This window comes from Vulpes vulpes, chromosome 7 (assembly GCF_048418805.1).
Source record: "Vulpes vulpes isolate BD-2025 chromosome 7, VulVul3, whole genome shotgun sequence".
Classification (NCBI taxonomy): domain Eukaryota; kingdom Metazoa; phylum Chordata; class Mammalia; order Carnivora; family Canidae; genus Vulpes; species Vulpes vulpes.
In genome coordinates, this window is record NC_132786.1 from 50,169,613 (window position 1) to 50,193,452 (window position 23,840).

Consider the following 23,840-nt stretch of genomic DNA (forward strand, 5'->3'; position numbering starts at 1 on the left):
GGCTCCCGGTGCATGGAGCCTACTTCTCCCTCTGCCTATGTTGTCTCTGCCTCTCTCTCTCTCTCTCTCTCTCTCTCTCTCTGTGTGTGTGACTATCATATATAAATAAAGAAAATAAAAAATAAAAAAAAAAAAAGACAAAAGCAGTAAAAATAACTGCAGATACAATAATGACCTAAGGGATATGCAAGATAAAAAGTTGTAAAATATGATACGTAAAATGTAAACCACAGAGGGGTGGAGTGTAAAAATGTATAGCTTTAGAATGTGTCATCCTTAAATTGTTATAAATGTAAAACAAACTGTTACAAATGTACTTCATTATGCAGTAAACTTCATAGTAGCCACAAAGCAAACATCTATGGTAGATACACAAAAGATAACGAGAAAGGAAGCCTGTCACTAAAAAAAAGTCATCAAACCACAAAGGAAGAGAAATAAGAAAGAAAAAGAAGAATTAAAAAATAGCCAGGAAAAAAAATGACAAAATAGTTATAAGTACATACTAATCAATAATTATGGTAAGTGGACTAAGTTCACCAATCAAAAGACACAGAGTAGATGAAAGGATAAAATGAAACAAGACCCAGCCATATGCTCCTGATAAAAGACCCATTTCAGACATAAGGACACACAGAGACTGAGAGGGAAGCAATGGAGAAAGATGTCCCACGCAAATGTAAACCAAAAGCAAGCTGAGGTAGCTATACTTCTGTCAAACTACTTCAACACAAAGACTACAATAAGAGACAAAAAGAAACATTACATATTGAAAAAAGGGTCAATCCAAAAAGAGGATATAGCATTTATAAATATTTAGGCACCAATAAAGGAGCACTTAAATATATAAATCAAATATTAACACACCTAAGGCAGAAATAGACAGAAATACGATAGTAGGGGACTTCGGTACCCCAGTTACATCAACGGATAGATCATCCAGATGGAAAATCAATAACAAGGAAACATCAACCTTAAGTAACACATTAGACCAGATGGAAATAGACATATACAGAATGTTCCATTCAAAAGCAACAAAATACATTCTTCTCAAGTGCATATGGAGTATTCTCCAGCATAGATCACATATTAGGCCACAAAATAAGGCTTAACAAATTTGAGACTGAAATCATATGAAGCAAGTTTTAGACCCCAATACCGTACAATTAGAAATCAATCCTAAGAAAACTGGAAAATTCACAAATATATGGAGATTAAACAACAAGCTACTGAAAAAATATTGGTCACAAAGGAATCAAAAAGAGGGGTGCCTGGGTGGTTCAGTCAGTTAAGTGCCTGCCTTCAGCTCAGGTCTCGATCCTAGGGTCCTGGGATCAAGGCCTGCAGCCAGCTCCCTGCTAGTGGGCAGTCTGCTCCTCCCTTTCCCTCTGCATGCTCTCCCTCTTTGACATGTTCTCTCTCTCTCTCTAATAAATAAATAAAATCTTTAAAAACAACAACAAAGGAATCAAAAGATAAATATCTAGAGACAAATAATTTTTAAAAAAGAAATACAAGAAACTTAAACCTATGGGATGCAGCAAAAGCAATTCTAAAGAAGTTCATAGTGATAAAGACCTATGTCAAGAAACAAGAAAAATCTCAAACAACTTGACACCTCAAGAAACCAGAAAAAGAAGAGCAAACAAACCCAAATGTAGCAGAAGAAAGGAAATAATAAAGATCAGAACAGAAATAAATGGGGGCACCCAGGTGGTTCAGTCGTCTGCCTTCAGCTCGGGTCATGATCTCAGGCTCCTAGGATCAAGTCCCACATCTGCTTCTCCCTCTGCCCCTCCCCACTGCTCATTCATTCTCTCTCTCTCTCTCTCTCTCTCTCTCTCAAGTAAATAAAAATAAAAATAAAGAAATGAAATGGAGACTTTAAAAAACAACAAGAAAGATCAATGAAGGCAAGAGGTGGTTCCTTGAAAACAAAATTGACAAAGCTTTAGCTACACTCAACAAGGGAAAAAAGAGAGGACTAAAATAAGGTCAGAAATGAAAGAGGACACTACAGAAATACAAAGGATCATAGAAAAAGACTCTGAGTAATTGTACTCCAACAAACTGGGCAACCCGAACAGGTTCACAACTTCCTAGAAACAGCTAACCTTCCGAGGCTGAATCATGAATAGAAAATTGACCAATTACTTGTAAGGAGATTGAATCAGTAATCAAAAACCGCTCAACAAACACACACCCAGGAAAAGACAGCTTTAAAGAGGAATTCTACTAAACATTAAAGAAGAATACCCTCCTTCTCAAATTATGCCCAAAAACAGAAGGGGGTGGAACCCTTCCACACTCACTTTGCGTGGCCATCATTACCCTGACATCAAAAATAAACAGAGAAGAAAGAAAATTACAGGCTAATATCCTTGATGAACATATGCAAAAGTTCTCAACAAAGTAACTAACTAAATAAAATAAGAAAACAAAATAACAGCAAACCAAATTCAACCATACAGGTATCCTCCACTTTCTGGAAGTTCATGTTACAACACTTTACTTTTACAAAAGACCTATATTACTATTTGTTTTCACTAAATGAAAGATTCCAAAGAAGATTTTCCCTTTTACAAAAAAAAGCTGCTGCCAAACTAATATGGGTCTTTAATAAAAGCAAAGTGGCTTTATAAAAATCAAGTGATCATCTCAATAGACGCTGAAAAGGCGTATGATAAAATTCAACAACCACTTACGGTTAATAACTCTCAACAGAGTAAACATAGAGGAAACATACCTCAACATAATAAAATCTATATGTGACACACGCATAGCTAACATTATACTCAGTGGTGAAAGCTGAAAGGTTTTCCTCTAAGATCAGGAACAAGACAAGAATGCCTGCTCTCATCACTTTCATCAACATGGTATTGGATGTCCTAGCCAGAGCGATAGACAAGAAAAGAAATAAAAGGCGTCCAAATTGGAAAGGAAGATGTGAAACTGTCACTATCTGCAGATGTATATGTATAGAAATGTATATGAACAAAACCCCAGAGACTCCACCAAAAAATTTTAGAATGAATTCAGTCAAGTTGAAGGATACGAAATCAACAACACAGAAAACTGCTGCATTTCTACACAACTAATAACAGACTATTAGAAAAAGAAATCAAGAAACAATCGTATTTTTAAAAATCCCATTTACAATTGCACTGAAAAGAATAAAATATCTGGGAATAAATTTAACTAAGGAAGTGAAAGACCTTTACTCAAAAAACTATAAAAAAAAAACACTGATGAAAGAAACTGAAGATGACACAAATAAATGGAAAGATATTCTCAGCTCGTACAATGGAAGAATATTGTTAAAATGCCCATAGTACCCAGGGCAAGCTATGATTTAGTGCAATCCCTATCAAAATTCCAATGGCATTTTTTTTTTTAAACAGAACTGAACATTCTAAAATTTGTACCAAATACAAAAGATCCAGAATGGCTGAAACAACCCAAAGAGCGAGCTGCAGGCATCGTGCTTCCTGATTTCAAACTACATCACAGTGCTACAGGAATTAAAACAGTATGGGATTGACAATAACAGACACAGAACAGTGGAAGAGAACAAAAAGCAAAGAAATAAATCAAGAATATAAGTTCAATTAATTTACAACAAAAGAGCCAAGAATACAATAGGGAAAGAACAGTCTCTTCAGTAAGAGGAGTTGGGAAAACTGGACAGCCACATGCAAAAGAATAAAACTGTACTACTTTCTCACACCATACACAAAAATTAACTTGAAATGAATTAAAGACTTGAATATAAGACCTGAAATCATAAAACTCTTAGAAAATAGGTAGTAAGCTTGACATAGATCTTGGCAATGGTGTGTTAAATTTGACACTAACAACAAAGGCAACAAAAGCAAAAATAAACAGGATGTCATCAAAGGAAAAAGCTTCTGCAGAGAAAGGGAACCATCACCAAAATGAAAAGGCTATATACTCAATGGGAGAAAATATTTGCAAGTCATATATCTGATAAGATGTTAATAGCCAATATATATAAAGAACTCATACAACTCCACAGGAAAGAAAATCTGATTAAAAAACAGGCAGAAGATCTGAATAGATGTGTCTCCATAGAAGACATACAGATGGCCAACAGATGTTCAACATCCCTAATCATCAGGGAAATGCAAATCAAAACCACAATGAGATACCACCTCACATCTGTCAGAATGGTTGGTATCAATAAGACAAGAAATAGCAAGTGTTGGCAAGAGTGTAGAGTAAAGGAACACTTGTGCACTATTAGGAATGTAAATTGGTGCAGTCACTTTGAAAAACTTCCATAAGTTCCTCAAAACATTAAAAATAGAACCTCCACGTGATACAGCAATTCTACTTCTGGGTATTTATCTGAAGAGAATAAAAAAACACTAATTCAAAAAGATATACGTATCACCATGTTCACTGCAGCATTATTTGTAATAGCCAAGATACAGAAACAAACTAGTAACAGATGAATAAAGAAAATGAATAAAAAAAATATATAGGTATCTCCACAAAATGGAATAATCATTAAAAAGAGAGAAAATCCTGTCATTTTTTTTAAGTTTTTATTTATTTGAGAGACAGAGAGTGAGCACAGAGGGAGAAGGAGAGGCTGACTTCCCACTGAGCAAGGAGCCTGATGCAGGGTTAAGTCCTAGGAGCCTGAGATCATGACCCGAGCTGAAGGCAGAGGCTTAACCAGCACCCCAAATCCTGCCATTTGCAACAATATGGCTGGACCTAAAGGGTATTATGCTAAGTGAAATAAATCAGAAAGGGAAAGACAAATACTGTATCACTTATATATAGGATCTAAACATTTAAAAAAAACCCAAGCCAATAAATACAGAGAATAGACTGGTGGTTGTTTGAGGTGGGGAGGTGGGGGCAGGCCAATGGGTAAAGGGAGCCAAAAAACATAAACTTCACTTATATGTAAGCATGCAATGTACAGCATGCCACACACAGTTAGTAACACTGTATTGCATATTTGAAAGTTGTTAAGAGAAAATCTTAGAAATTCTCACTATAAGTAAAAAATTCTGTAACTATTTATGGTGATGGACGTTAACTAGAGTTATTGATCATTTTGCAATATATACAAATACCAGATCACTACGTTGTACACCTGAAACTAATGTAATGTGGTATGTTAATTATCCCTCAATAAGAAAAATTAAGGCAGAAAAAAAAGCTCACCTTCACGTAAACAAAAATAAAAATGAAAAAAAAAAAAAAGAAACAATTATTTCCTATCAGCTGTAAGCACAATAAAAGCAATATATAAATTAAAGTGGAGTTGGCATGAAAGAATGCCACATGTAGAAACAGAAACAAGATTATTTGGGGGTAACCCTCCTCTTTAAATAAATAGAGAAGCTGGGAAAATCCTCTAGGAAAAAAAGTCGGAGACTGCTGAGGAGCTTCCAAGGCAGTGAGGATTTCTGATGCCAAAATCTCAAAGGAAGGAGGCATCAAAAAAAAACAAATGTTGCTCTTGCCTCACTATGTGAGCACGCGACGAGAAGACAGTGATCTGTAAACCAGGGCAGGGCCTTCACCAGAACCCACCCATGCTAGCACCCTGATTTTGCACTTCTATCCTCCACAACTGTGAGAAATAAATGTTGGCTATTTAAGCAAAATCAATCAATCAACCAAATACCTAGAATAAAGCTAACAAAAGATGTGTAACTTCTCTATTAGACAACTATAAAACACTGAGAGAAATAAGAGAACATCTATGTTAGTAGAACGACAAGTCATGTTCATGAACTGGAACAACTAAATACCGTAAAAATGTCAATTCTCCCCAAGTTGATTTATAGATTCAATACAAACTAAAAAAAAAAAAAAAAGCTGATGAAATGACCCCTGCCACTAAATGCAAAGTTCTTCATCGAAGAAACCACTGGCCCCATTTTGCCACATAAAAGTACCATTTTTATATTGTGTCTGTTTTTAATATTTACTTTGTCTAATTAAACACCTCTCACCAGAATTAGAGAGCACTGGTCCAACTGTCCCTGGTCAAGCCTCCCTTGACACAAATCCTCTGGATATTTCAGGGGCAGTGCCAGCTACAATGAGTCTCTTTTGGAACTCAGGGCAGCCTGGGGCTTATGTCCCCCAGAGACCTCTGTAAGATCTCTGGGCAGAAGCCCAGCCTGGTCCTTGCACTTCGCTCACTGATCACATTCTGCTAGTGATTCCATGGTCACTATGGATGAGTGATGGTCACAAGAATCCTAAACAAAGTGACAAATGGGTACTGACAGGTCTCTTGGGGAGGGACACAAGGACAGCCTAATAGCCGTCAATTTTACTTACCGAGGTCTACAAAAAGATGCTTTTCTCCTGTGTTATTCTTCACGACTAAAAATGATAGATCAGGACTGCTTTGCTTAGCTGACCCCAGCCTCTCCCATTCCCTTGAATCCAATGTCCAGTTCTCTCCTCTATCTTTATCTGAGGACATTTTGCTAAAGGCAATCCCTTGTTTAACTGGTGTTTCAGGAAAATGGGAAAATCCAGGGCCTGGTGTCTCTGAAGTACTATCATCATCTTCACTGGCAATTAAGTGAAAAGCAGGCTGCAAAATTTTTCTCACAAAATTACCTAAAAGAAAAAATATTAGGATTAATCTAATTATTTTCTACAAACTGTAACTCAAAACAATTTTATTGTGGTAAGGCTTTTTTTTTCCGACTTCTGGTTTTAAAATGGAGTTATTACAAACATAGTTCTCCTGTCACTTCCTTCCTCTTGTGCAATCTTTTACTTTTTCAATTCCCACTGACGGGTAGCTTGGTGTCATGTATAATAAATAGCTCATCAAACACTCCCCCAGGGCTGCCTGGGTGGCTCAGTGAGTTAAGTTTCTGACTCTTGATCTCAGCTCTTTTTTTTTTTTTAAGATTTTATTTATTTATTCGTGAGAGACACACACAGAGAGAGAGAGAGAGAGAGAGAGGCAGAGACACAGGCAGAGGGAGAAGCAGGCTCCACACAGGGAGCCCGATGTGGGACTCGATCCCAGGTCTCCAGGATCAGGCACTGGGCTGAAGGTGGTGTTAAACTGCTGAGCCACTCAGGCTGCCCCTCAGCTCAGGTCTTAATCTCAGGGTTGAGAGTTTAAGCCTTTTGTTGGGCTCCACACTGGGCATGGAGCCTACTTAAATACAAAACAAAAACAACAACAACAAAAAAAACTGCACCAAAAAACTGCTAGAACTAATACATGAATCCAGCAAAGTCACAGGATAGAAAATCATCGTACAGAAATCTGTTGCTTTTCTATACACCAACAATAAAGTAGCAGAAAAAGAAATCAAGGAATCAATCCCATTTATAATTATACCAACAACAATAAGATGCCTAGGAATAAACCTTAATTAAAGAGGTAAAAGACCTGTACTTTGAAAACTACTGAACACTGGTGAAAGAAATTGAAGAGAACAGAAGGAAACTGAAAAACATTCCATGCTTATGGATTGGAAGAACATTGTTAATGTGTCTGTACTACCCAAAGCAATCTACACATTTAATGCAATCTCTATCAAAATAACACTAGCATTTTTCACAGAGCTAGAACAAACAATCCTAAAATCTGTATGGAACCACAAAAGACCCCAAATAGCTGGAGTGATCCTGAAAAATAAAACCAAAGCTGGTGGCATCACAATTCTGGATTTCCAGCTCTATTACAAAGCTGTGATCATCAAGACAGTATGGTATTGGCAAAAACAGGCATAGATCAGTGGAACAGAATAGAAAACCCAGAAATGGACCCACAATTTAATGATCCACTAATCTTCAACAAACCAGGAAAGAATATCCAATGGAAAAAAAAAAAAAAGAGAGAGTCTCCTCAACAACAGATGGTGTTGGGAAAACTGGATAGCAACATGGATAAGCATGAAACTGGACCATCTTCTTATACCATATACAAAAATAAGTTCAAAATGAATGAAAGACTTAAATGTGAGGCAGGAAACCATCAAAATCCTAGAGAACACAGGCAGCAACCTCTTTAACTTCGGCTGTAGCAACTTACTAGACACACTGCCAGAGGCAAAGAAATGAAAGCAAAAATGCACTATTAGGACTTCATCAAGATAAAATGCTTCTGCACAAGCGAAGGAAACAATCAACAAAACAAAAAGGCAACCTATGGAATGGGAGTAGATATTTGCATATGACATATCCAATAATGGATTAGTGCCCAAAGTCTATAAAGAATTTATCAAACTCAACACTCAAAAAACAAATAATCCAGGGGCACCTAGGTGGCTCAGTTGTTGAGCATCTAGCTCGAACTATTAGTGGTCCTATCTTTACCAAGAAAAGATGATATGACAATCCAGGACTTTTTCAACTCTCATATATTATTCATACATAAACTCAAGCAATAATTTGGGTAAGTTGCTTTATGTACAACAAAACTGGAGAAATGCAGAAACTTAATTTTAATTTCTAAAATTGCTATTGTCTGGGTTTGGCACTTTACTTACCAGGCAGCTTAAACTTTTCAATCACATGACTCAGACACTCTAAATTCAAATTTCTCTTTCTCCCAATTAACTACTCTCTGCTCAATTGAAACAAACCTAGCAGCTTGTAAAACACCGTACATCAAATGAAAGCAAAAGCATTGGATCCTTGCAATGATAAACAGGCAAATTATCTCTGGAGCGAGGGAAATGAGGATAAATACTGAGTAAAAAGAAATCATGACATAGCACACAGGCCAACAAAGCGATACAAACGTAAATTGGTAAAGTTCATGTTCCTGGAAATGTAAAATGCCACCTACTTGACGTGAGGCAGTATGAGAAGTGAAGACATGGCTGCAGAACCACCTGCACAGGTGCACCCTGCCTTCAGCAGGGTGCTAACATGGCCAGGATACGATGACAGTATCCCCACCATGAATTCCGACACAGGCTTCCAGCAAACTGCTCTGCTTCTACTTCCCTTCCCCAATCTGGTCACCCTCGCCCTTATTGTTAATACGGGGACAGGAATTTTATTGGCTGGGAATAACTCAAAAGAAGGTATCAATCATAGGGATCTCAGGCCCTATGGCAGGCTGGCAGAGGTGTATTTTAGGCAGATCAAATTTACACGTTTTGCAAACATTCTATGAGCTCTTACCCTTACTCTAATTCTACTTTCTAAAGGGCTGACAATGAGAACTGGAAATGTCACCAAGACATGCATGCAGGGGCGGGAACTGAATGGGAAATCTTGGACTAATTTGTCACCTCTGCAGCTCCGGTTCTGGCAGTTCATAATTCTGGAGGAAAGAAAGTTCCAACCCCATTGCCCCCCAGTCAGCCTCAAACCTGTATTTATCTCCACACTTTTGTGTGTGCTGTTCTGGCAGGAAAGCCCTTCTTTGTTTATGTGATGGAATCAAATTTAAAGCCAGCTTGAATGTCATCTGCTTTCAGAGGACGTCTGTAGCAGAGGCTGCTAGTTACCTGACAAATTTCTATTCTTCTTCCCTAGCAACAGATCTCAATGTTTAGCCTTATGGTCAGGAGCCTTAGAGCAGACTCCGAGGAGTAAACAGAATTAAAGAAATACCTTACTTAAGATTCTGCAGAGTGGAGAGCCTGGCTCTAGAGCCCACTTCACAGTCTTCCATTCAGCAAATAGTTATCAAATTCCTACTCGTATTTCATTGTTGTTGTACTACTGCTCCATTACTAATATTATTGATAAAGATATTATTATATGCTAACCTCTGAAATAAAAATGAATGAGAAACAGTCCATGCCAGAGGCGCCTGTGTGGATCAGGTGGTTGGGTGTCTGGCTCTTGATTTTGGCCCCAGGTCATGATCTTTGAGTTGTGGGATGGAGCTCCGAGTCCGGCTTCACACTTGGCACACAGTCTGCTTGAGATTCTCTCCCTCTCCTCCTGCCCCTCCCCCTCACTCACACTCTCTCCCTCTCAGATGAATGAATAAAATCTTTAAACAAAACAAAACAAAAATAGTCCCGGCCATCAAGAAAAATTAAGTGGAACATAAATAAAAAGACCAAACAACAACAACATAGGAAACCACCTCGGGAAGTGCTGAATGCTCTGGTGCGAGAAGCCCTGGCCTCTCTGAAACCAAGAACAAATGCTACCCTGGTCTTAGGGTTCAGGATGTGATGGAAATGGCCTCTCATTTGACGATATCTACACTGAGTCTTAACAGACCAGGTCATTGGAGTACGCCTTTCAGACAGCATGTCAAAAAGTGCAAAGGCCCAGGGACTAGAGAATATATAGCTCCACAGGAACTAAATACAAGATAGAGTGAGAAGGCCTAGTTTGGGCCAGGACTGGTCCTTGCAGTGCTCATTACAGCTGCGGGATGCCCTGCAGCAACAGACCATCAGGAAACTTTGAAAAAAAAAAAATAAAGGTATATTGCTTACGAGACCTGAAAATTACACTGTAGGACTGAGGCCACACAGCAAGGCCTAGGGTAGCGGGCACCTGCACAGGCCACAGGCTAGGGTTCTGCTTTGACTAGGGTTGAGGGTGGAGCCCTAGGGTTTCCCAGGCACACACCGTATTGGTGAATCTGAAACATAAGAGCAGGAATTTATTTTTTATTTATTTAAAAAAAATTTTTTTTAAAGATTTTATTTATTTATTCATGAGAGACACACATTTGTCTCTGCCTGAGACACAGAGACACAGGCAGAGGGAGAAGCAGGCTCCACACAGGGAGCCTGACGTGGGACTCAATCCCGGGTCTCCAGGATCAGGCCCTGGGCTGAAGGCGGTGCTAAACTGCTGAGCCACCTGGGCTGCCCCAAGAGCAGGAATTTAAAGCAAGGAAGAGGAAACAAGTGGCCCCAAAGGTCTGTTACTGAAATCAATCAAGATTTCTGAATCTAAAAGCCCTCTGTGTGGGGAAGGGGCCTGGCAGTGTTTATTGAGATAGTGGACTTTGACATGAATGCCTTGGCAATCAAAGCTGAGGTCAGGCACCAGCATCATTACAACAAAACATAACAAAAAACACCGTCAAGGTCTACACCACAAGGGTTAGGTGGTGTGAGAGGCTAGAGCGCAATAGGCCTCTGTGCACACAGAGACAGCTGGACATTTTCCAGAAGGTAGTAAGCAATCCTTCAAGGGCATGAGGCACATCAGTGGTATAATCCCAACACTCCAGCAGCTAACTAAATAAGTAATCGGAGAGAAAACAGCTCAGAGAGGACATCGACATTTCCACTTGAGTAGTTGGTTAGATGGTGGATACTGAAATACCTATCACAGGAGAAAGAGCAAGTCTAAGGGAAAATGGGGAATGTGGCTTAGGAATGCTGAGTTTAGGACACCTGGATGTCTCAGCAATTTAATGCCTGCCTTCGGCTCAGGGTGTGATCATGGAGTTTCAGGATTGAGTCCCACATCGGGCTCCCTGCATGCAGCCTGCTTCTTTCTCTCCCTACGTCTCTACCTCTCTCTCCGTGTTTCTCTCATGAATAAATAAAATCTTATATAAATAAATAAATAAATAAATAAATAAATAAATAAAGCAAGCTGCATTTGAAGTATCCATGTGGGAATATTTAAGATGCAGCTGTCTGTATGGGTCTGGCAGCATGGAGGACAGTCTTGGCTGAAGATGAAGACTTAGGTCATCAATACATGGATGGTGATCAGTCATGAGAGTGGATGATAATAAAGGTTATGGGTAGAGCGAACAGAGGGATAAGGATACAGTCTACAATTATCAGTATCTAAGGGATGAAAGAAAAATGGAAGGCACGTCCAACCATGCAACACAAAACAGGGCAGTAATAGGAGGCCCTCATACTTGGCAAACTAGGCCACGTGACCTAGCATTAATCTAATTTAGCAATTAGGTTTCTGACTCCTATGCTAGTCCTTTAGCGACTATGTTCACCTTTTCCGCCAGATCCCCCTGAAACTATCAAACAAATGTAGTTCTGAAATGGATTACCTATTACCTGAACTTCAGTCATTCATCTGACATTTAGACCTAGAAATATTTGCTCAACTGCTGCTTTGATAAACACTTGGGATTTGGGCTTCTATTTAGACCTTGATTCTCAGTGTTCCCATTTGCCTATTTCCCCTTCAGACTGACTTCATTTGATGCCTGGGCCTGCATCTCTCCATGTCCAATCCCAGACAAACACTATCCTTATACTCTCAAGCTTACAAACAGAGATGTTTTTCCAATCCTGAGGTTCAGCCTGGAGCAATAAACAATAAAAAAGCCTCTCCAGATGTGACCTGGAGCCCAAGGCCCAGTACTTATGAACTAAAAGCTAGGGCTAAAGCAAGGATCCAGGTCGGATGCATTTCACGTAGGACCTGAATTAGACCTCTCGTGCATTACTCAGAAAACTGCTGCAATGACTTCTGTTAGAGTAGAAACCAGTACCAGGCAATGCATGGCCATCCAACAGCTCTAGCAAGAGCCACTAATGCCAAGGACATCCTGAGTAGGCTAATGTGTCTAAAATGTGTCTAGAAGGGGAAGGTCGGTCTAGAAGTAAAGGCAAATCCTGAAGATGTGAAAAATCACATTTCATTATTTAGGATAGGTTACTAACCACAAAACCCAGCAAATATTTACAAAACTTTAAGAGGAAAAGGAAAATATGAGGATTTTAATAAAATCCTGTGACTTTTTAAAAAACAGTATACTTACCAACATGAATGTTATCTTTAAATGCCACATTGTGGAGCTGAAATATTAGATGGCGGCTAAATTTTTCATCAGTGCTGGAATCCAAGTTGAAAACATCTTCGGCTGAACAATCAACCCTGTATAGCTCTTGGAGTGCTTTACAAACATGCTAGAAACATAAGGAAAATATAAGTAACATTTCAAACCATTTTACAATTTTTCCATGAACAAAATTCAAATATCTTGGTACAACTCTAACTCATTTTTTATTTTCTTATCTGAATACTTACTATGTAACAACTTCACCACATTACTGATGTATAGAAATATTTAAATTATTATATGTGTTTATGTCCATAAAGTCACAGGCTCTCAGCAATAAGGACTTACTAAAATTCGAACACTTTATCTTCAATATTTATCCCATCTAAAATCACAATAGAAATACTTCTTTTTAAGCATCTCTTTAAATATCACCTACAAGTGATATTTCACTTGAAAAAGTTACTAATTCCACTTTTCATAGCTTTAGTTTTCGGAAGCTTCCTCATATGTACTGAGTCAAAATCTACCTCTAAGTATACAGCCCTCTGGAGCTAGCTCCTGCCAATTGAAGGCAGTTACACATTATAAGCAGGCAGCAAATGCAGGTACAGGTGCACAACATTTGGAATCAGAAAGACCTAGGTTTGAGTACTGGCTTTGCCACTTACCAGCTCTGTGACTTTGGTCAAGTCTAAACCTTATACTCCTCGGTTGCAAAATGGGATAATAATCTGACCTAACTTTTGGGATTGTTGTAAGGAGTAAATGACAAGATGAGAGTAAAGAGTTAGTACTGTGCTTGGCATAGGTACCTGCTTAAAAGCATTAGCTGGGCAGCCACAAAACAGCTCACTTCTCCTGAAACTTTAGTCTTCTCACTTGCAAAATGAAGTCACTAAGAACCACCATACATGTCATCTTGACATTAGCAAAATGCTTATAAATTGCCAAACACAGGACATCTGGGTGGCTCAGTGGCTGAGTGTTTGTCTTCGGCTCAGGGTGTGATCCTGGGGTCCTGGGATCAAGCTCCACATCGGGCTCCCCGTGGGGAACCTGCTTCTCCCTCTGCCTATGTCTCTGCCTTTCTCTGTGTGTCTCTCGTGAATAAATAAATAAAATCTTAAAAAAAAAAAAAAAAACCAAACTGCCAAGCACTTAGATACCTAACAGTTACAAATTGTATTAATTGATGTTATTTTGGCACTATTATAGCAACCCCTCCACGCTCTCTGTATTCAATAAATTCTCACTTTTTCAGAGGCCTCTTCAATTTCCTTCTCTACCTCAAATTCCCCCTTCATACGCTATCACCATTCATAGCACTTAGACAGCTACCATCCTCTGTTCAGTTGTGTGATTATTTTGACCACAGTTTCCTCTCCATTACAGAGGCTACATCACACTATCTGTTCTCTCCTGCTTCTGTAGAGATAGGATACTGATTACCCAGATTCAAGGCCATCCAGAATAAAGACCACACTTCCCAGACTCCCTGGCAATGAGGTATGGCCACAAGACCAAGTTCAGGCCATTGGGATGTAAACAAAAGGAAAGCAGGTGACTTCTAAGTTTTATACTCCTAGAGGGGAGAGGCACGCCCGTCCCTTCACCATGTTCTGCTGACTGGAAAGCAGACATTGTGGTAGTGAGTCATGTGGACAATGTACATAAAGGCAACATTCAGGAATGAGTAGAGCAACAAGCTTAGTCTCTAACGTAATGGAGCCATATCCAAATACTACATGAGGGAGAAATAACTTTCTATCTTGTTTAAGCCACTTTAAGTTTTTATTATGGCAAACAGACTTATCCTCATTTGTTATCCTCCAATAGACTATAAATTCTATGAAGGCAGAAACCATGTCTCTGTGGGTTAAACCACTATATTCCTCATGTCTATGCATCCTGACACTTAATAGAGGCTGAAACATTTTTGATAAATGAAAAAATTCAAGTTTTGTCCTTTGGAGCTATACAGAACAAATGCAGTGACTCCATAAGTTAAACAAACAAAATTTAATCCTCAGTATCTAAGTTAACCTTCCTAAATTTTAAATAAAAATTTGAGACATTTAAATATTAGAACCATAAACTCCAGAAGTTAAAAATATGATTATTTGAGCAATGTTACCTGTCAGCATAGTGTTAAAAATGCACTGGCACCAGAGTTGATTCCATTTGGCAGAAGGGGCTTACTAAAATTTGTCAGTTAGGTCATGGACTCAAGGGGTGACATGTTATCACTAGCTATTATTAGTCAGTTACTTCTTAACCATCTGTTAAGAGCTAATCTTGTTTGTTTGGTTTTTTTTTAAGATTTTATTTATTCATTAGAGACAGAGAGACAGAGAGACAGAGGCAGAGACACAGGCAGAGGGAGTAGCAGGCTCCATTCAGGGAGCCCAAAGCGGGATTTGATCCCAGATCCCCAGGATCACGCCCTGGGCTGAAGGCAGACACTCAACTGCTGAGCCACCCGGGCTGCCCTGGTAAGAGCTAATCTAACTTATTCTTCTTCACAAGGAGACTCAAAAGGAAAAGTGCTTACTGGATTAGACACTTGTTATACAAAGTAACCAATAAGTGAAATTAATCTCCATGTAACTATTTACTAGTTAAGATAATATTACTTAAATATTAGAAAATAATATTACTTAAAATAATCCTGGGGTGCCTGGATTAAGCACCCACCCTTTGTTCAACTCAGGTCGTGATCCCAGGGTTATGGGATGGAGCCTTCAACTCTGCTGAAGATCCCTCTCCCTCTGCCTCTCCCCCTGCTCATAGAGGTGCACATACTGCTATACCCAGCAAGTAAGCCCAGTGTGTAGAGACTGATACAAAAGACCACAAATAGATAAAGCGATCTTAAGAACAAAGAATAAGGCTGGAAGTATCACACTTCCAGATTTCAAACTATACCACACAGCTATAGTAATCAAAACAGTATGGTACTGGCACAAAAGTGTACACATAAATCAATGAAACAGAATAGAGAGCCCAGAAATAAACCCACAATTAATTGGCCAATTATTCTACAATGAAGAAGGAAAGAATATACAATGGATAAAAGACAGGGTTTTCAATAAATAGTGCTAGGAAAACTGAACAGCTACATGCAAAATAATTTGCTTTCTTACATCATATACAAAAATAAACTCAAAATGGATTAAAGATCTAAACTGAAGACCTGAAACTATAAAACTCCTTGAAGAAAATATAGGCAATAATCTCTTGGACATTCACCTTAGCATTATTTTTTGGATCTGTCTCCTCAGGTAAGGGTAACAAAAGCAAAAATAAACAACTGGGACTACATAAAACTAAACAGCTTTTGCACAGTGAAGGAAACCATCAACAAAAGAAAAACACAACCTACTAAATGGGAGAAGATATTTACAAATGATCTGATAAGGGATTAATATCTAAAATATATAAAGAACTCCTATAACTGAACACATACACACACACACACACACAAAAAAAAAACCCACCTGATTTTTAAAATGTGCAGAGGACCAGAATAGATAGACCTTTTTCCAAAGACATACAGATGGTCAACAAACACAGGAAGAAATGCTTAACATTACTAATCATCAGGGAAATGCAAATCAAAACCACAATGAGGTATTACCTTGCACAAGCCAGAACAGCTATCAAAAAGACAAGAAATAACAAGTACTGGCAAGGATGTAGAGAAAAGGGAACTCTTGGGCACTGTTAGTGGGAATGTAAATTGGTGCAGGCTCTATGGAAAACAGTATGGCGATTTCTCCAAAAGTTAAAAATAGAACTACCAATTCCATTCCTGGCTATTTACCCAAAGAAAACAAAAACACTAATTCAAAAAATGCACTCACATGTTTACTGCAGCATTATTTCCCCTAGCCAAGATATGGAAGACACCTAAGTGTCCATTGATAGATAAATGGATAAAGAAGATGTGGTATATATAAAATCACTCAGCCATGAAAAAGAATAAAATTTTGCCATTTGCTAGCACCAGTATTATGCTAAGTGGAATAAGTCAAACAGGAAAAGTTAAATACCACATGGTTTCACTTATCCGTGTAATCTAAAAAACCAAACAAACCAAAACAGACTCAAAAATCCACAGAGAGCAAACTGTGGATTCAAGAGAGGAGGAAAGTAGGAATATGGGACTAATAGGTGAAGAAGATTAAGAGATACAAACTTGCAGTTATAAAATAAAAAAGTCGCAGGCATATATGCAGGGAACATAGTCATTAATATTATAATAAGTTTATATGGTTATAAATGGAAACTAGACTTACCATGGTGAATAATACATATAAATGTTGAATCATTGTCATACCCCTGAAACTAATAGTATTAGATGTCAATTATATTTCATAATGAAAAAATAAACCTAAGGGGAGGGGAAATCAAGAGAAAGCTAACATTTCATGATTTTTTTTTAAGTATTTGCATACATTTTTCCAATTTTTTTTTAAATAGAGTGATTCAACATAATCAGCAGATACTCTTTATCAAAAACATTTTGAGATACATTTTTAAAGTTATAAGACATGTCATCTGTAGTTAAAATCTAAAAAAAAAAAATTAAGGGGTGTCTGGGTGACTCAGTCAGTTGAGTGTCTGACTCTTGATTTCAGTGGCTCAGGTCATGATCTCAGGGATTCTCTCCCTCTCTCTCTTTCCCATCCCCCACACTCTCTCTTTAAAAAAAAGAAAAAAAAATTAAGGGATGCTGGGTGGCTCAGTCGGTTAGGCATCTAATTCTTGATTTCAGCCCAGGTTGTGATCTCGGGGTTGGGTGATGGGGACCCACATCTGGCTCCGTGCTCAGTGCAGAATCTGCTTGGGATTCTCTCTCTCCCTCTGCCCCTCCCCTGGCTCACTCAATTCTTTCTCTCAAAATAAAAACTTAAATTAAAAAAAATTTTTTTAAAGGAAAAGACAAAACAAATTAATAATAAACATTAATATCTACTTTGAACCCAAACAATAGCTAATATGTACTAAAATCTTAAAGGTTTTATAAACAAACATTAATAGACTTTAGTTGAACGAGCCCATATTATTTCTTCTGTTAGTAACTTCCTGGTTGACACTGCTAAATCAAAAACATATACTAGAATTACAGTCTTTTCTCTTTGCTAAAAACAGTAACTATATTTCTAGGCCATAATTTTTACCAATAGTATAGGACCTGGAATAGGAGTTAAGACCTAGACCTTTTTAGACCTTCGCTTCCTCGTTTGTGATGGTGTAAGGCAAAATAATTTCCAGAATTTCTTCTAGGATAAAAATTAGCATATAATTATTCATCTAAGTTTTCCTGAAATTCATGTCAGTACCTGATTTTTAAAATAAAAATGACTTTGCTTAACTTTTACCAGAGTCAGCTACTTGTTATACAGAGAGTTAATATGTAATTTAAAAATAGAAAGTTTCCAATCTGTCACCTTTCTCAAGCCTATCTTTTACAGAAATGTGCTAACGTCACAATATGTATGGAACTAATGTTTTAGAAGTTTACTCAGGGAAGTCATATTAAGAAAGGAAAGTCAAAAGGAAGAGAAGGTGAAACACAGAACCCAAATATTGCATAGGCTGGGTTCATTTACTGAATGAATAAGTTAATGAAGAGAGATACAGATATAAAGAGAAAAACCTGAATCTGAAATTTACCTCAATAAGTAATGCAACCATCTTTTTCCCGTCAGCTTCTGGATTCGCAAGTTTGTTATATTCCAAATCAAAATAAAGCTTGCACACAGCATTTTCAGGAATGACTTCATAGCAGTGTAAGAGATTTCTTCTGAATTGAAATAACTCAATATTGTTAGGTTTACATCTTATACCTTTTAAATCACAGTAGTTGATCTTATAACTCAAGATGCTGCATTAAGTGTGATTTAATGACATATAACTATGGCATGATGAAGATACGGCACAGTGAACTGCTCACCGTAGGATAATGGATCATATTATTCAGAGCTTCCATCATAGATGTAACAATCATATTCTGTAACATTATTTAACTTGAACATATGGTCAACCTCATGCTGTTATTTATTCAGAGATAATTTTGACATTGTATGACACTTCTTTTGTTTTTGGTGTCATGATAGAACAAATCTTGTCTGAGAAAAGAACTTCCTTTCTCAAACTGGAATCCCAGAATCACATATATTTTTGGGATTCAATAAGTTTTTTATGAGAGTTTTTAAGTTTTGTATTTTCATTAGGAAAACAGTATTTTAAAAATCAGCTAAAGACATATTCTGAAAAAAAAAAAAAAGACATATTCTGAATCACCTGACTTCAGTGAACTTTCAATGCTCATGTATGGATCAAGAGATAGGACTTTAACACGGATAAATAAGAATAGATATTGGCTCAGTTAATAAATGATGACTTGTTCTAAGTGAAGGCCAGATGGCATCCAATAGAAGTAAAAGGTTTGTAATTTGAACAAAAAGTGATGGGGGAATTGTGTCATCACATGTATAGGAACTCAAAACACACACACAATTGCACACTTTTCTCCCAGCACCTGGTAAAATCATTCAGGACTGCTATGACAAGAAAGCTCCAGAATTCAATTCTACTAGTAAAGAAGTAACCAATTGTGGGATTGAGAACTACAGCAGTTGATTCTACCAAAATTAATTTCACGAACATTACTAGATGAAGGAAATGTAAGTTTAATGTGTTGTCCTTTACAGACTTACCGGGATTTATAATAAAACCAAAGCTGAGCATAGGTTGTCACCAGGTAAATACGTTGTCCATCATCCACTTTGTATTCCAAAGCAAATACATGAACATCCTTTATAAAATCAAAAATAATGTTAAAAAATTAATAAAGTACAAATCCAAAATCAACTACCTAATCAATATTCATGAAGAATTCTATCACTTTGGAAAACTGAAATCTGAACATCTTTACTACTAAAAACAAAAATAATCATTACATCTAATGATTAAAAAAATCTATATTTAGTTTTATTCACTCAAGTAACACATGTTCAAAGGCATAAACAATTCAAATACCCAGATCAAAAAGAAAAAAGAGAAAAATCACTTTGCAATCACTCTAGCTTGACTTCCAATTATAGCTTTACTTGCTAGATTATGAAATTAAGCTTATTTTTAAAAGATATTTATTCATTTCAGAGAAAGCATGCATTAGAGGGAGGAGCAAAGGGAGAGAGTAAGAGAATCTCAAGCCAACTCTGCACTGAGTGTGTTGTCTGAATTGGGGCTTGATCTCACAACACGGAGATCACAACCTGAGCACAAACCAAGAGTCAGACGCTTAATCGACTGTGCCACCTGTGTGCCCCCATTTAAATTTATTTTTCAAAACAACTTAAATGTTATTATAAATGACTTGGGCTAAAATTAATAAATTTTCTAGTACATATAAAAACATGTGGGAAATAATTTTTTTTAAAGATTTTATTTATTTGCCCTTTCACGAAGATGGCACCGAAGGCAAAGAAGGAAGCCCCTGCCCCTCTCAAAGCTGAAGCCAAAGCAAAGGCTTTGAAAGCTAAGAAAGCAGTGTTGAAAGGCGTGCACAGTCACAAAAAAAAGATCTCCAAATCACTACATTCTGATGACCCAAGACCCTGCGTCTCCAAAGGCAGCCCAGATATCCTTGAAAGAGCGCCCCCAGGAGAAACAAGCTTGATCACTATGCCATCAAGTACCCCCTGACTACTGAGTCACCCATGAAGAAAATAGAAGACAACAACACACTTCATTGTGTTCATTGTGGATGTCAAGGCCAATAAGCACCAGATCAAACAGGCTGTGAAGCAGCTCTATGACATTGATGTGGCCAAGGTCAACACCTTGATCAATCAGGCCTGATGGAGAGAAGAGAGTGTATGTTCGACTGGCTCCTGACTACAATGTTTTGGATGTTGGGATCCATCAACAAAACTGGGATCATCTAAACTGAGTCCTGCTGGTTATAAATCTAAATCTAACTTTTTTCACCATAAAAAAAAAGATTTTATTTGTTTATTTGAGAGAGAGAAAAAGAGATAGCATGAGTGGAGGGAGGGGCGGAGGGGGAGAGAAGGAGACTCTCTGCTGAGGAGGGAGCCTGACACAGGTCTTGATCCCAGAATTCTAAGATCATATAACCTGAGCCAAAGTCAGACGCTTAACTGAATGAGGCACCCCAGAAAAAAAATTTTTTTTTAAGATTTTTATTTATTTATTCATGAGAGAGACAGAGACAGAGAGAGGCAGAGACACAGGCAGAGGGAGAAACAGGCTCCATAAAGGGAGCCTGACATGGGACTCAATCCCAGGACTCCAGGATCACGCCCTGGGCCGAAGGCAGGTGCTAAATTGCTGAGCCACCCAGGGATCCTCAGAAACAAAATTTTTAAGCAGCATATTTGCACGTTAATATTAAAAGCTTAAGTTTTAAAATGTTTACCTTTTAACAAGTAATAGTCTTTTCTATGAGAAACATTTTTTTAAAGATTTATTTTTATTCATATATGATAGACAGAGAGAGAGAGAGAGAGAGAGAGGCAGAGACACAGGCAAAGGGAGAAGCAGGCTCCACGCTGGGAGCCCGATGTGGGACTCGATCCTGGGACTCCAGGATCGCGCCCTGGGCCAAAGGCAGGCGCCAAACCGCTGAGCCACCCAGGGATCCCAAGAAACATTTTTTTTAAAGGTTAACTGCTGTGGCACTTGATATAACCATTTGTAACTGCTGACACAAAGAATTTCTTCTAATAAAGGGATACACAAGTTCTTTTCTTTCCATTTAGTTAACAGAAGCACTTAAGACTATAAAGGAAATAAACTTCCATTTTCAGAAGTGAGATTTCAATGAGGGATTAAGTTACTGACATTAAAAATCTTCCTGAGATAAATTTTACAAATTCTGATTATTAAATTCATCAATCATACTCTTATGCTTTTTTATTCAAGATCAAATGAATCTGTCAGGATTTTAATTTCCAATACTTGAATTAATTAGGTTTACACAAAATGAGCACAAAAAGCTGTTATTATATTTCCTAAAGTATTCTGATGAGATCTGAGTTAGTGTCTCTTTACAAGGGAAGGAAGAGTCTAAAAAACTTTAAGCAAGCTGAGTTTTTATGTAGTATCCAAGATCAGAATCATGATATATTTATGCTAGACTTCACATATGCACCTTTTCGTACTTCTTTATATTCCTCACAGTGCCAAACAAATGATGTGCAATACACATTTGTTTATTTTGAGCATCGCACCATTCAAGACTAGCAAATAGCAACCACTTCTTAACCCATGTACCTAATATGTTGGAAATTATTACTATAAATCCACTTGATTACTCCAAAGCACAAAAGGAGAGTGCAGAAAGTTAAATCCATGTTTGCTTTGGTGGTATGATTTAAGGCCCAGGGCTTATAATCTCTATAATATTTGAGACATTTTATTTTCCTATTGCTTCAATTCAATTTTCCTTCCTAATTTCATCCTTAAAAGTTTCATACTACACTCAGTCACTTCCTCCTATTTCTGGGGGTATTGGTTTTGTACTCCACGAAATCTAGTCATTCCGGGACTCCAGGATCGCGCCCTGGGCCAAAGGCAGGCGCCAAACCGCTGAGCCACCCAGGGATCCCAGCAGCAGCAGCAGTTTGAAGAGTGATTGGGCTATCATACACATGAAGATTCACTGACTAATTTTTGGACAAGTGCCAGAGGAACAAAGATAGGTAGGAGCTTCCTCTGGACATGCGAGTGCTAACAGGTGCCATTTCCCTTGCCGTCCTCTGGCCTAGCTGGGGTCAGTCCTGACTCTTTGCCTACCTTCCCAGCAATGCTTGCCCCTGCTGTGTTCTCCAGCACACTGGTCCCATCTAACCTGCTTGCCCTGACAGGTGCTCATGGAAAGTGGCTCTTATCCCACCATACCCGGCAGACAGCATTGGTTGGGACCAGCATCCCCAAAAAGCAACAACCACTCCACCACACCCAATAGAGCCTCTGCCAGTATTGGCACCCTTCCAAAGCGAGTCCTGCCCCAGGCAGGTGAGGACCCAGCCCAGTCCACTGGATGGCCACAGCAGTTGCGGCCAGGCCCCTCAGCCAGATGCGTCAGGATTCACCCGGGCCAAGCAGCACACCTGCAGCAGCTACAGCCACACCCAGGCCTGTCTCCCAACAGCCCAGAGGGGCCAGCACTGTCCACCAGTGTGACTGCAGGAGTTGCAGCCAGTCATGAGAATCAGCTGATCTGGGGGGCCAGGATTGCCCACTAGTGCACCCAGAGTAGTCAAGGCCACAGTTCCTGCTGACAGGAAGGCTGAGGACAAGCCCCAGCAACCAGGGTGCAAGCAGTAGCAGTCCAGTCACAACAGGAGGTCACATGCAGCTACAAGGGAACACCCCTAGAGTGACTGGTTCTTGTAACCAGTGGTGGTTGTGCTTCTGGGCCCCATAGGACACAAGTGACATAAAGCCACTACTCTGAAGACCAGGAGACAGAGCTGACCCACATAATACATAAAAACAAACACAGAAAGTCAGACAAAATAAGGAGACAGGGGACTATGTTCCCAACAAAAGAGTAAGACAAAATCTCAGAAAAAGAAGAAGAGATACACAACCTACCTGACAGTGCAAAGTAATGGTCATAAAGATGCCTACCAGACTTAGAAAATAAAACAAGACAAAATCAGAGTGGGAGACAAGCCGTAAGAGTCTCTTAACTATAGGAGACAAACTGAGGGTCACTGAAGGGGGGGGGGTGTCCCTGGGTGATGGGCATTAAGGAGGGCACGTGGTGTGATGAGCACTGGGTATCATATAAGACTGATGAATCTCTGACCTCTACCTCTGAGACTAATGATACACTATGTTACTTAATTAAATTTAAATAAAAAATAAAATAAAAAGAACTTACAACTTAAAAAAAGAAAATGCTTCGCACACTTGAGAGAAGAGTGGATGTACTTTGAGAACTTCAACGAAGAAACAGAAGATGTAAAAGAGAAGGAATCAGAGCTAAAGTTTCCAGACAAAATTTAAAAGAGTTCATCACTGCTAAACTGGCCTTGCAACAAATGTTAAAAGGATTTCTTTAAAAGGAAAG

The 23,840-nt window shown here is 38.4% G+C and overlaps 1 protein-coding gene across 14 annotated transcripts in view; it reads right to left on the reverse strand.

Annotated features, from left to right (window-relative positions):
- Window positions 1–23,840, reverse strand: part of PRIMPOL (primase and DNA directed polymerase) — a 56,994-nt gene that overhangs the window by 16,373 nt on the left and 16,781 nt on the right. For 9 of the 14 annotated variants that reach the window (XM_072763798.1, XM_072763805.1, XM_072763796.1 and 6 more), the window contains 4 exons: window positions 19,450–19,547; window positions 18,404–18,533; window positions 12,701–12,848; window positions 6,334–6,621 (listed from right to left, as the gene is read on the reverse strand). In XM_072763798.1, the coding sequence (XP_072619899.1) occupies window positions 6,334–6,621; window positions 12,701–12,848; window positions 18,404–18,533; window positions 19,450–19,547 (664 nt within the window). Of the gene's footprint in view, window positions 1–6,333; window positions 6,622–12,700; window positions 12,849–17,022; window positions 17,072–18,403; window positions 18,534–19,449; window positions 19,548–23,840 lie in introns of all 14 variants that reach the window. The other 5 variants (XM_072763808.1, XM_072763806.1, XM_072763807.1 and 2 more) reach the window with 2 other exon arrangements.